This window comes from Drosophila novamexicana, unplaced genomic scaffold (assembly GCF_003285875.2).
Source record: "Drosophila novamexicana strain 15010-1031.04,08,12 unplaced genomic scaffold, DnovRS2.1 tig00000644-arrow-pilon, whole genome shotgun sequence".
Lineage (NCBI taxonomy): Eukaryota > Metazoa > Arthropoda > Insecta > Diptera > Drosophilidae > Drosophila > Drosophila novamexicana.
Window position 1 is genome coordinate 1495560 of NW_020824814.1, and position 12489 is coordinate 1508048.

Below are 12489 nucleotides of genomic sequence, written 5' to 3' on the forward strand. Positions count from 1 at the left end.
AATTTAATAATTTATTACAAATTGCTGGCATATTATTAAAAAATCTTTGTTATCGAGTCTTATAATAATTGAAAATTTTCTGTTGCATTTTGTAGTGCACCCAAAACAAGAGATTTGGGCCTTAAAATAAGTTTTAATTTGACTTTGAACTTGATTTGAAAATTTTGTTTCTTAATTAAGTTTTGTAGAATTTTTGCTTTGCGAATTAATGACTTTTGATTTTGATACTAAGAATTTGTTTGTAAATCTCAGTTAAAAAGGGAAAACTTGAGGAAAAGACTTGAATGTATAACGTATAAAATACTTGAATGTAGCATTTTAAAAAGCACTACGAAACTGGTCCAAACATATTAAATTAAAAGTATAGCATATTTTATTGAGTTTTGTTTTGTTCTCGGATAACGTGCGAATATCTGAAGATTTCTTTATCTCCATAAAATGGAATTGTTTCGTATGCAAATAATTTGTAAAAAATGTATATATTACATAAACATCGCCAGCATAGATGCACCTTAGAAGGCATATAGCTGGCATAAATCGTAAATCTTCTACTTACGGTAACTGCGCACCTGGCAGAGCAGCTGGATGTCTGTGATGTGAAGGCGCAGCGGCTGCCTGTGGCACCATTGGACGCGTCTCAGCTTGCGGATGCGCAGCTGTCGCTCGCAGTGCAGCTTGTATTTCAGATTTGGATGCCAGACGGCAACGTTATCCAGGCGCGTGACACACTTGAAGGCATATTGCCACCACAAGCGACTGTTGTGCTTTGTGCTATGCTGTTTGGCCGTTTCAAATACAATTTGTTGTTATGGCCATAATGTTTTTTTTTGGCTTTATGACGACTTACCATATAAACGGGCAAAACGTAGAAACGCGTGCATTCCCGCCGCCTAAAGTTGAACGCTATCGGCTGCCGCTGCGTTGTCGACACCTTTGTCAGGTGCGAACGTATGGCGCTCGAGTGGGTCGCTCGCTGGTGCTGCAGCCGGCCCTATTGTAGTCGTTGTTGTTGTTGTTGTTGTGCGTTAGGTTATCCAAATCGGTTCGGATATGGAATTGAAAATGGAAGCGAGACAGGCGCGCACAGGCACGCCGCACTTCATTAATTCGTTTTACAAACAATGAACATATTTTCTATTTATTATTTATACCCTAACATATTTGCTAACACAGAAGCAAACCTTGATATTATGTGGAGCTTGCTCGAAGTAGCGAGCTGAGCTGAGCCCATTAGACCCGACTGTTCTATAGGAACTCAGCTTTCTTTGGTGATATACTTTTGAAATTTTGTACAAATGCTTATTTTTGCTAAAGGTAGATAATAAACTGATAAAAGTCGATTTGCCTGACTATATCCTATAGCTGTCATAAGCATAGTCGAGCGAAAGCTGAGTTGAAGAACTTAAAACTCAAAATCCTAATCCTAAGTGCAAAAAACTTTGGTTACAATCGTTGCTCTATATAAATCTTAACCATATTTAATACCATATAAATGTAGCCCGATTTTTGCTTAAGAAAATATATACGACTTTCTATATTTTAAGTACAACGGGCAATTGTAAGACTTGAATTGAATTCAAAACATTTTGGAGAATATATGAGAAAACAAGGCCTAAGCCAAGCCCTGGACCCAAGGATGTTAGGCACCTGCTGCAAGAGCCGAGCCATAATGCAGGCGTGGATTCGAACCTGCTACCAAAAAAAAAACGGACATATACTTTTCTTATTTTGCGACCTTGATACGAGTAAACCTGCTGATGTTGATTTTATCTAATAAAATTTATGATCATCTAAAAATTTATGATTGTATTTTTTTTATCATAAATATAAACTTGACTTTTTTTAATTATATTTATATTCGTATTTATATGGGTGTGAATTTTCTTGTTATTATAGATTTAGCCATATTATTATTATATTTTTTCTACCAGAGATTTCTAGACTGAGATTCGAACCGGGATCCTGCTTTATGAGCTGGATTGCTTTTTCTTTTCTATTATTATTTATTATATATTTTTTTTATTTTATTATATATTATTATTTATTATATTATTATTTTTTTTTTATATTATTTTTATTTTATTATATATTATTTATTATATTATTATTTTTTTTTTTTAATAATTTTTATTTTATTATATTATTCAAATATATTTTTTATTATTATTTATTTGTTATATATTATTATTTTTTTTTTAATATTATTTTTATTTTATTATATATTATTTTTTATAATATTATTATTTTTTTTTTTTAATTATTTTTATTTTATTATATTATTCAAATATATTTTTTATTATTATTTATTTGTTTATCTAGCCAGATCTGCCTCAAAATCTAGCCCTATATCTTAGAGCAGGTGCAAAAAATCTTTAAAATAAATTAGAAAATTTCTAACAATTTATTGGTAAGTGTATCTAATCTTCAGCTAGTGCCAGATAATTATTTTCTCAAAATTTAATATGCACAAAATGTTTTTGTTTCTTACTCCGTAATTCGCTTAGAAGAATGTTTGCTAAATTTGGCTTGCAAATGATTCAAAGCCCGTTGCGATAAGTGAAACTCCATTCAGTTGGGTTTTGGGAGGGCGGAGGGTTACGGGTTGCGGCCTCTGACTCCGAGTCGGAGTCGGATTGTGGCCCCGCGGCCTTGGCCCTGAACTTGCTTATCAAGGCGGTGCAAAGATTAACAATTTGTTGTTGTTTACATAATTACTGTAAAAATTACAGTTGCAAGTTGTAAATTGTTTGTTAATCGCGAATGCGGTTTGAACAAATGCGAACTGACAGTCGAGCAGCAGAGACCGAGACCCAGACCCAGACCGAGACCCAGTCGCAGTCCGAGTCCGAGTCGCAGCTGAGGGCAATTAAATGCGCTTATCAGTTTTGGAGCCGTGGCTCGAATTAGCACCCCACACACCTGGCAGCCGGCCAGTATGGGGCACTACGGTTCTGGGTTTTGGGTACGGCTATTATTAAACAGTTTTACAAGCCGCTAACGTTTCCAAATTGTTGCTAATTAGTTGAAACGCGCACGCCGGCGCAACAGACCTTAGAGAAGCGCCCACGATAAGGTGTGCGAGCGCTGGACGGGCCGGCAGAGGGGTAGGGCCAGGCTATGGGCTTGGAGTCCAATAAAATTCGGTACACAACGTCGTCAGATGCCAATTGTGTGTCACGAAGAGACAACAAAACAATCTAAGCGGGCCGAGATATGAGTTCAAATTTGGCGACAAGCGCAAAATTAAATTTTGTCAAAAAATTAAAATTTGGCCAGAAAAAAAAGTGTTTAGCAGCTTAAAAAGAGAAGCGAGCCATAAATAAACACGCGAAATTAGCTCAATTAATGGCAAAAAACAAAAAAATTGTTAGCATTTGAAAAAATAAAGAAATTCACAACTTAAAAAAAGAAGAAAAATTTTTAGAACCAAAAAAAACCACGCGAATTGAGCTTAAATTGAGAACAGATTTGATTTAAAACCTTTTTGGGCAGGGCAAAAAAAAAAACCAAAGTTGTTAGTAACTGGAAAAAAAGAATTTAGCAACTTAAAAAAAGAATTTGGTTTAAAATTAAGTCACAAAATTAGCTCAAATAATGACACAGAATGTCGCAAAAAACTGAAAAAATTCTCAATACTTGGAAAAAAAAAAGAAATTTCTAACTTAAAAAAAGAAAATTAAAGAAGGGGGAAAGAATAGACACTAGAAATTGGGCTAAATGAAAAAAATATTTGAATTGCAGTTGCTTGGAAGCTCAAAAAATGTTGAAAAAATTGTCAATATTTAAAAAATAAAGAATTTTGCCATTAAAAAAAGAAGAAAAAGTCTAAAAGAGACTTAAAATTAGATAAATGAGTAATATTTGTGGAATTTTTTTTAGAAATTAGCAACTTAAAAGAGAAAAGAAGCTGCGTGTAAACTAAAAAGATTCTCGAAAATAGCTTGGAAAATAATAAATTGGAATAGGAGAGAAAGTTCTATATGAGGCATTCATTAAATGTGAAATATGACTTTAATGGGGAGAAATACTTTTGATTTCATTTCAAAAATACTTTAGAAAAGTTTTAATCAATTTAATATTAAAAGTTTGCTTTTGAGAAACCTTTCATGGTGTTTCCTATAGAAATACGATCAAGGCTTATGACTCAGGTCTTTCTTTGGCAAAATAAGTATTCTTTCATACACGTATTCTTTCATTCTCATAAAGTTAACAGCATATTGTTAATAGATCAATGTAAATACTCAATATGAACGTCAGCATGAAAACAAATCAAACAAGTAAGAGGTTCTAGTCGGGAGCTCCCGACTAGGGGATACCCTGAACCCTCTTCTTCCAACATCAAATGCATATATATATTCTATTTTAGAAGCTGGAACTCAAGGGTCTTATTATTTATTAAAATAGCTCAAAAAACAGGATATCGATATCGATTTTTATCGATTGCTTGAAAACGGAGTAAGTTATCGATTATCGGAAACAAATCTGCGCGGGAACTAGGAGCATCTACATCTAAAATTTCAGTCTCTAGCTCTTATAGGTTCTGAGATCCTTGGGTTCATACATACAGTCGGACGGACGGACGGACGGACGGACGGACGGACAGACGGACAGACGGACGGACGGACAGACGGACGGATGTACGGACAGACAGATATGGCTAGATCGACTCGGCTATTGATGCTGATCAAGAATATATATACTTTATGGGCTCGGAGATGCTTCCTTCTGCCTGTTACATACATTTGGCTTTCACACAAATACAATATACCCTTATACCCATTTTAAATGGGTTCAGGGTATAAAAACATTTTGTTTTTTTTTTGTACTCTTGCTTGTGTATAGAAGAAGACGTTAAAAAACCAAGCGCACAAATTAAATAACAATTGATTTTATGTGAAGACTTTTAACTGATTTTATTATTGTATATTGCAAATTGACTGATAGACTTCAATTGACCTGCCCCTGCTGCCTGTACCAAGCCGCCCCCCGGGACCGCTCCACACCTCTGGCAATAGAAAGTTACTCAATTACTTTCAAAGTGACTTTTTGGCAATCCTTGAACAAACAAATTAAAAACTTAATTTTTCTATTCCAATCTTTGATTATATCTTCATGGAAATCTTTCAATAATTTCGCTTGGGAAATCTACAAACACTTTTGGCTACGCTTCGATTCCGAGCGATTATTGCTCATGTTGATCTATGTGCGTGTCACTAGGGTGTGTGTGTGTGTGTGTGTGTGTGTGTGTGTGTGTGTGTGTGTGTGTGTGTGTGTGTGTGTGTGTGTGTGTGTGTGTGTGTGTGTGTGTGTGTGTGTGTGTGTTTGCTGGGTTGTTACTATCTCTATCTGTCAAAGCGTTGCCTATGAATATGTGCGAACGTCGAGCCCGTCCGTTGTTATACCCTGTATCCATTGCTGAACTAAAAAGGGTATATTGCTATCGGTTGACCAGGATTGTTCAGCCAAATCGATCTAGTTTCGTTCTTCTGTCTGTGGTTCTTATTGTTCTGAGAGACTAAACTAAAAGTAAAAATCTTCCCGAAAAAATTGCGATTTGGGGAAATTTTGGTCATATTCTGAAGATTATAAGAGACAGAAACGCCATAGCCAAGCTTGTCATTTATCATATGTAGAATATTATTACAATTTTTGCAATAGCTCCTTTCACTTTTACAAAAAAACGATAAATATCGATTTATGGACCCTTGTTAGACCAATCGGTTTTAAAGAACTAAAGACGTCTAATTGGGAATATGGGCACGTTTTCGTATAATTTACGCACATCAAAAATATGTTCCCTATTGAAAATTGGAGCATACTTGGTAAAGTTCCACCGTTGAATAAAATCTAAAATATTTCCCTTATGCTAGGAAAGTGAAACATACTCAATAAGCTTAACTCTCGGTATATATTCTCCATTGACTGACATCTTTCAGCCGCAATAAGCTCAAAATCGATTGAAATATGAAATTAAATTTTCTTATGACGACTTTCCCCCTTTGTATATAACTGTGTACAGGGTATCTGCTAAGCGAGCAGCCTTGACTTTCACACTCCCATTTGTTGTCATTGGCGCATATATGATTCAGTATACAAAACAACTCCCACAAGCAGCACCACAATGCGAGTCGTTTGAGTTTTACAGTTCAGTTCAGTTCAGTTCAGTCGGGCGACGGGGACAACGACTACGACTACGAGCCGAGCCGAACCGAGCCGAACGATCGACCGAGCCGAACTGTCGACCGAGCCGAACGGTCGACCGAGCCGAACTGTCGACCGAACCGGGCCATTCCGTTCCCGTTTGCCGTAGCGCGGGTTGTGTCAATTTGAAATTCGCATTCGTTGGCCGCAGATCGTTCGGTTCGGTTCGGTTCGGTTGTTGTTGGGGGCATTTTTTGTTGTTATTTAGTGGCCGTCGGATCTTCGAAGTAAAATTCATGTTAATGAATGTTAATTTATACATTTTGTAAGAATCGAAAATCTGTTTATATTCAACAACAACAACAACGGCAACAACAATTATTATTGAAAGAGCGCGCGCGCGAAATTGTTATTTGATTTTTGAAACGAGATTCGAGATTTATTGTGTTTTTGTCATATAGTCGTGCATGGAACGTCGCGTAGATCGCATCGATAGGGTGTAGACAATAGCGCGATTGACATGGATCCCGATTTTGTGAACAAATACAATCAAGTGCTGAATCGCCTAAAGCTCGTCGAGAACTTCGATGGCACCGATCCCGGCAAGCTGCCGCAGTTTCTACACAAAATCGACGCCCTTATGCCCGCGATCAACACATTCGATGACTATTACAAAGCGCAGCTGATTGGACACATTAAGAACAAGTGCACGGATCGGGCCAGAGATGCGGTCTTCACGCGACAGCTGAGCGCTCCGGCGGGCACGGGCAATGGCCATGGCCAGGTGGGCAATGGCGGGGCTCTGCTGAAGGCGGAGTCCTGGCACAAGCTCAAGGATCAGCTGCTGCACAGCTTTGCGGAGCGCGAGTCCAGCTATGCGCTGATCCATAAGATTCGCAGCGCTGTGCTCGACTCCAACATCGAGCTGTACTATCAGAAGATGTCCAAGCTGAAGCAGCGGCTGCTCAATCGCAAGTTGACCCACAATGATACCCTGTACTCGCTGGAGGATATTGAGCGTATAACGCTGCAGGTATTTCGGGATCATCTGCCGGAGCCGACGCACTCAATGATCCTGCGACGCAATCCCAAGAGCATGGAGGAGGCCTATCGCTATATTGTCGAGGTGCAGCAACAGTTCTACACGCAGAGCGGACCACTTGGCGGGGAGCAGGGCGCCACGTTCAGCACCAGCCACAAGCAGACCTTTGGCGTGGGCATGGGCGGCGTCGGAACGGGCACTGTCGGCTCCAGCATGGGCGTGGGCATGGGCCTGGGCATTGCATCCGTGGGCCTGGCCAGCACGGGCTTCTCGTACGGCCGCCAAATGTCCGAAAAGGGCACCGCCGGCTCCACGCAGGGCTATCAGCAGAGCAACCGGAGCTACTACAACCAATCGGCGCCCCTGGTGGGCGCTGGCAAAACGAATCCCATGTTCAAAAGCAACGGCAATCCCTCCTTCAAGTCCAGCTTCAGCTACAGCGGCAGCAGCAGCAGCGGGAGCGGGAGCGGAATGGGGATCGGCAGCAAGCTGGACAAGAACAAGTCGAAGGATGCGCTCAAGGGTTATCAACAGGGGCAGGGCAAGAATGTGAAGGCGAACAGCGGCAGCGGCAGCGGCTGGCGAAAATAGGTAAATGCACTGTGCTCCAAAGATTGGGTTTAGTCATGGGCCAATGAGCTAACCCAATGCCATGACCTAATCTCTTTCTGTAAATGCTGTGACTAAGCCCTGGCAGCGATTGCGATCGCGATTGCATGCCTCATGCTAATTACCCCAATCTAATAGTCAGGTGGATGGATGGATGGATGCTGTGCTGCCCGATGCCGTTGATGATTCTGTTTGTTGTTGTTCATGATGATGATTGCAGCTCTGACACTAAAAACCCAACCATGTTAATTATTAGATCATAAGTCTCAAATGTACATATATACGTAGCCCACCTCCTCCCCTCCCTCTCCGCCACCCACAAACCCCCCGCGCAACCCCCACGCAAATTGTTGTTTACAATAAAGTGTAAAGTCTAACACTCGCCCATGGATGTCGTCTTCTTGGAATAGTTTGTCGCCTATCTTATCATTCCCATATATCTTTCAGATATCTGCCATAAATCAATGGATAGTTTGACGCCGATTTTGCTGTTTTATATCAGCTCAAATGCCATTCATATTAATTGGCCCAAATGCGTCACGTCACGTACAACATTTTCATTTGAATAAAGGGAAAATCAGGGCTGCACACTCAAAGGAATTAGGAAGTGCTCCGGTTCATAAGCTGGTTCCCTCTATGATTCTTTAGTTCAATTTTTTTGAAACCTCATTTAAATTAAATCACAAACCGATTCGAACCCAAAAATTCAAATGCTGTAGGCTCTGAACCGAACCTTCAACTTGTTGATACAAGGCTCAAACCCAGACCTGTTTCTCTTGATATGAACGAAGAAATTCACGAACCGAATCAGTTATTGGTTTAAATCGTGAACCGAACCGTCAATTGCAAAATATTCATTAAAAATTTAAGATAAAAAGGGCACAGAATTTTGCTGAAACAAGGTTCAAACCCAGAACTGATTCCCTTGATATAAAAGATATTCACGAAGCAAATCTCGTGGCGCTTCAATGGTTTAATTCGTGAACCTAAACAGATACCTTGACAGAAATTTGCTGAAACAAGGTTCAAACCCAGAACTGATTTCCTTGATATAAAAGATATTCACGAAGCAAATCTCGTGGCGCTTTAATGGTTTAAATCGTGAACCTCAACAGATACCTTGACAGAAATTTGCTGAAACAAGGTTCAAACCCAGTACTGATTCGCATGATGTGAAAAAAAGAGATGCACGAATCGAACCTCATGATTCGGCATTGGTTCAAATCGTGAACCTGAACCGCGAACAATTTTGTTGTGCGTGCCCAGCCCTGGTATATATGCATAAATAGTTGCTTGGGGTACTCGGACTTACCGCATGCTGTGCTCCAGTGCGCGAGCCCGCGGAGCAGTTGTCATAGTTCGTGTCCGGGGGCGGCGGCTCGCTGGTCTCCTGCAGCTTGACGGCGCGCGACTTGGTCTTGTCGCGCTCCGGCTTGCCAAAGAGTCCGCGGCGCTCGGCCATGCGGATGAGGTACTTCTCGTTAAGCTGGGTGAGGGTCTTGCGGCGCACGAGCGCAAGATAGCTGCCCGTCGCCAGCTGCTGGATGCAGTTGTCCTGGTTGATGCAGATGTCCGGCACAGTGTCCTGGACGAACTCATCGATGTCGGGCGTCACAATCAGATCGATGCTGTCCACGCGCGGCAGCTGCACGTTTGGAGCCGGCGGCTCGCCCGGCTTGGCGTTCAGCTCTGGCTGGGATTTGTGCTTATCCTCGGCGGCCAGTTTGTCCTTTTTGCGCGGCGACTCCTTGGACATGGCCGCCGCGGGTATATTGGCCGCCTCAGCCTCGGCAATGGCCTCCAGACGTTTCACCTCCCGGTACGCCTGACGATGCTTCTCCAGCGCCAGCCTGTTGATCACGCCCAGCACATGCTGCACCATGTCCTCGTTCTCGGTGCCGACTATCGAATGGGTCTGATAGAGCACAAACTGGATCTGCGGCCGCGACATGGACATGGTCAGCGTGAGCAGCTGCTCCTCCTGGATGCAGCCCACCCGTTGTTTGCCCTCGTCGCTGACCTCCGATTCGGTGAGCACCTCCAGCATGCTCAGATCGCCGCCGCGCGAGCAAATCAAATCAATTGGATCCGAGATGGCGCTAAATGAATTCGGGGGCGTGGCAAAGACGCCCACTACGCTGCGAAAGCGATTCGATTCCATGGGAAAGGAGGTGAAGGCGTCGCCAAAGAGCCGAATATTGCTGACCTGCAGGGCAGGATTGGGGCTCAAGTGGGATATATGCGAAAGTTATAGATGGATCTTACGCCTATGGATTCCATATAGCGTCGGTAATCCTTGAGATTGGCGCCCGCGCCGTAGACATAAAAGTTATTCACGCGATTCACGGAATAGAAAAGTGCGGCCAGGTAGGCCGTGGAGCGGGGCGAGTCCACGTGGGTTTGCAGGATGTCACCTGGTTGACAAGGATATCAAGAATATTCCGAATAAATCCCGAAAATATAAGCCTAGTTACCATATAGCTCAAAGTAGTCCATGAGCTTGGACATGATCGCCGGGCCATACGAAAAGTTTTTGTCCTGCAAGAAGAAAATCTAGAGAAAGCTGGCCAGGATTGGGCTTAGACCAGAGCTCACCTGCATGATAAAGTAGTGCTTGGTCATGAGCTGCGACTTGGTGAACTCGCTGCGATCCTTGGGTATAATGGATATCACCAGCGGACAAATGTTGTCCCATTTGCAGTGCTGCTCCAGCAGCGGCTGCTCATCCTCCGGCCCGTGCACCGTGTAGCCCATCTCCATGAGTATCTTGTTCGCCTCCGACTTGTTGCTGGAATGAGAAGGTAGTCAATGCTTGAGCACGGCAAAAGGCGGATAGCTTACCGCAGCAGAAAGGGATTTATCCAGCCGGTGACAACGGGATTGGCCGCCGCAATGGCCACCTTCTCGTTCTGCAGATGGATGGGCAGCAGCTGGGAGAGTCGGAGGGCGCCGACGCCGATCCGCATGCGGGAGATGGAGGCGGCCAGGCGTACGCGATGCTGCCACAGCATATTCGCAATTTCTGGCGAGGATTGCGCTGAGGATTGGCATTAACTTGACTGAGATGGCCACCTACCTGTTACCTGCGCCTCCTTGTAGAGCTGCGCCTGCTGTTCCTGATATTCCGAGTTGCGATTCCTGAAGTTGCGATCGTAGAGCTCGAAGAGCATCAACCAAACGCGCTGCTCATCCTCGATGTACTACGGAAAGATATATACAGATAGATATATATATATATACTAAGGATATATATATATGTTATATATATTCGCTTGTATTTATTTAATTTCAGAATTCAACTTAAATCCACGCGTTCTAGCGAAAGCTTTCCACGCAGTTTTTGTCAGCTTTCGATCAAATACTTCTGTGAAACTGAGCTCGAATTTCACGCATTTTCCGCTTTCGAAGGTGGATTATGCAAATATTTTTGAAGAACTTTGAAAATAGGTTTATGTAAGAACTTAAATTCACGAAAATTGTGAGAGATATTTTATATTATCTTCAATCACTGACTGACTGCTTGATTGACTGACTGACTGATCAATGCACAGCTCAAACTGAAGGAAGGAAGCTTACTATATACAACCTGACCTTGTTTTACCTTTTTGTGGCGCTCCTGTTCGAAGAAACCGATATCCGACAGGGCGTTACACAACACTGTTTTATCTGAAAACAAAAAGTGAGGTTATGTCGGGTAAAATCTGAAAGCAAGAACAAACTCACAGCGAAAAACATCGTAGATCAGCGAGTAGGCCAGCCGCATCTCGTGCTCATTTTGAAAGACCACGGGCAATGCGGGTTTCCGCAACAATTTGGCCGCATTCGCGATGATGGGCAGATTCCAGCGAGCGCTGGCCTTCAGCCGGATCCGCACCGTGGTCGCATGACAATGCTTGAGGATACGGCTGCGCCGACCGTTGGGACTGATGCTGGGCGAGATGATTTTGGTGATGCGCTCCGGATCGAAGACGGGCTTGTTTCGCTTATCGATGTCCTTGAGTGAGATATTGATGTCGCCGGACTCGTTCACCTGGCGCTGAATCTCGAGCAGCATAAAGTACATCTTGTCCTGCCACTCCTCGTCGCTGGGCAAATAGATTTGCTTGGCTTTGCGCAGCTGCGTGCTGCGCTCCTTAAAAATGGCCGGATACACCGAGAATATGTCCGCCAAACTGAGAAAAAACAATTGATTCGACATGGTTGATCCGCACGCCTGCAAGGAACAGCAGCAACTGCTGCCAGCTGCCAGCTGCCAGCCTGTTGTCCCAATCCTCCGCCAGTGACAACTGCTGATTTCCATTTCCATTACCAAATTCATATTCTGGTTCGTGCTTAACACCAATTCAATGCTCTGAGCGAATCGACAACGATTGCCAGCTCCATGCAATACTTATCTATCTCGCATGCCCCAGCTCCCCCCGCAAGGCCCACTCTCGCCCTGCACTGGGAGAAAAAAAGGAGACTGTACTGAAATAGATGTCATCAGGTTCTTGTTGCTCTATTATATTAAGATTATAAGTATTCTATTATTAGAGTTTTAGATTGAGACTGGAAAAAAAATGTACTCTTATATATGATTATTAATACTCTAAGATTTGATATGAATATAATAAAATATATAAATATTATAAACGTTTTTTTTAAGAATTTTAATAATAATAATTTTTATTAATAATAATTAATATATAAGAAAAAAA

General features: G+C 42.3%; 2 protein-coding genes across 2 annotated transcripts; one reads left to right on the forward strand and one right to left on the reverse strand.

Moving 5' to 3' along the window:
- Positions 1-18: 18 nt before the first annotated feature.
- On the reverse strand, positions 19-12123 carry LOC115762800. Its single transcript, XM_030705156.1, has 10 exons — positions 11516-12123; positions 11394-11458; positions 10869-10992; positions 10634-10814; positions 10388-10580; positions 10267-10330; positions 10058-10206; positions 9105-9998; positions 848-991; positions 19-776 (listed from the first exon to the last, which is right to left on the reverse strand). Exons 1-10 carry the CDS (start codon positions 12108-12110, stop codon positions 549-551), a joined length of 2637 nt encoding a protein of 878 aa, XP_030561016.1. The 5' UTR covers positions 12111-12123; the 3' UTR covers positions 19-548.
- LOC115762801 lies at positions 6303-8123 on the forward strand. The gene has a single exon (XM_030705157.1). The coding sequence runs from the start codon at positions 6662-6664 to the stop codon at positions 7772-7774; it is 1113 nt and encodes a 370-aa protein (XP_030561017.1). The 5' UTR covers positions 6303-6661; the 3' UTR covers positions 7775-8123.
- Positions 12124-12489: the final 366 nt, after the last annotated feature.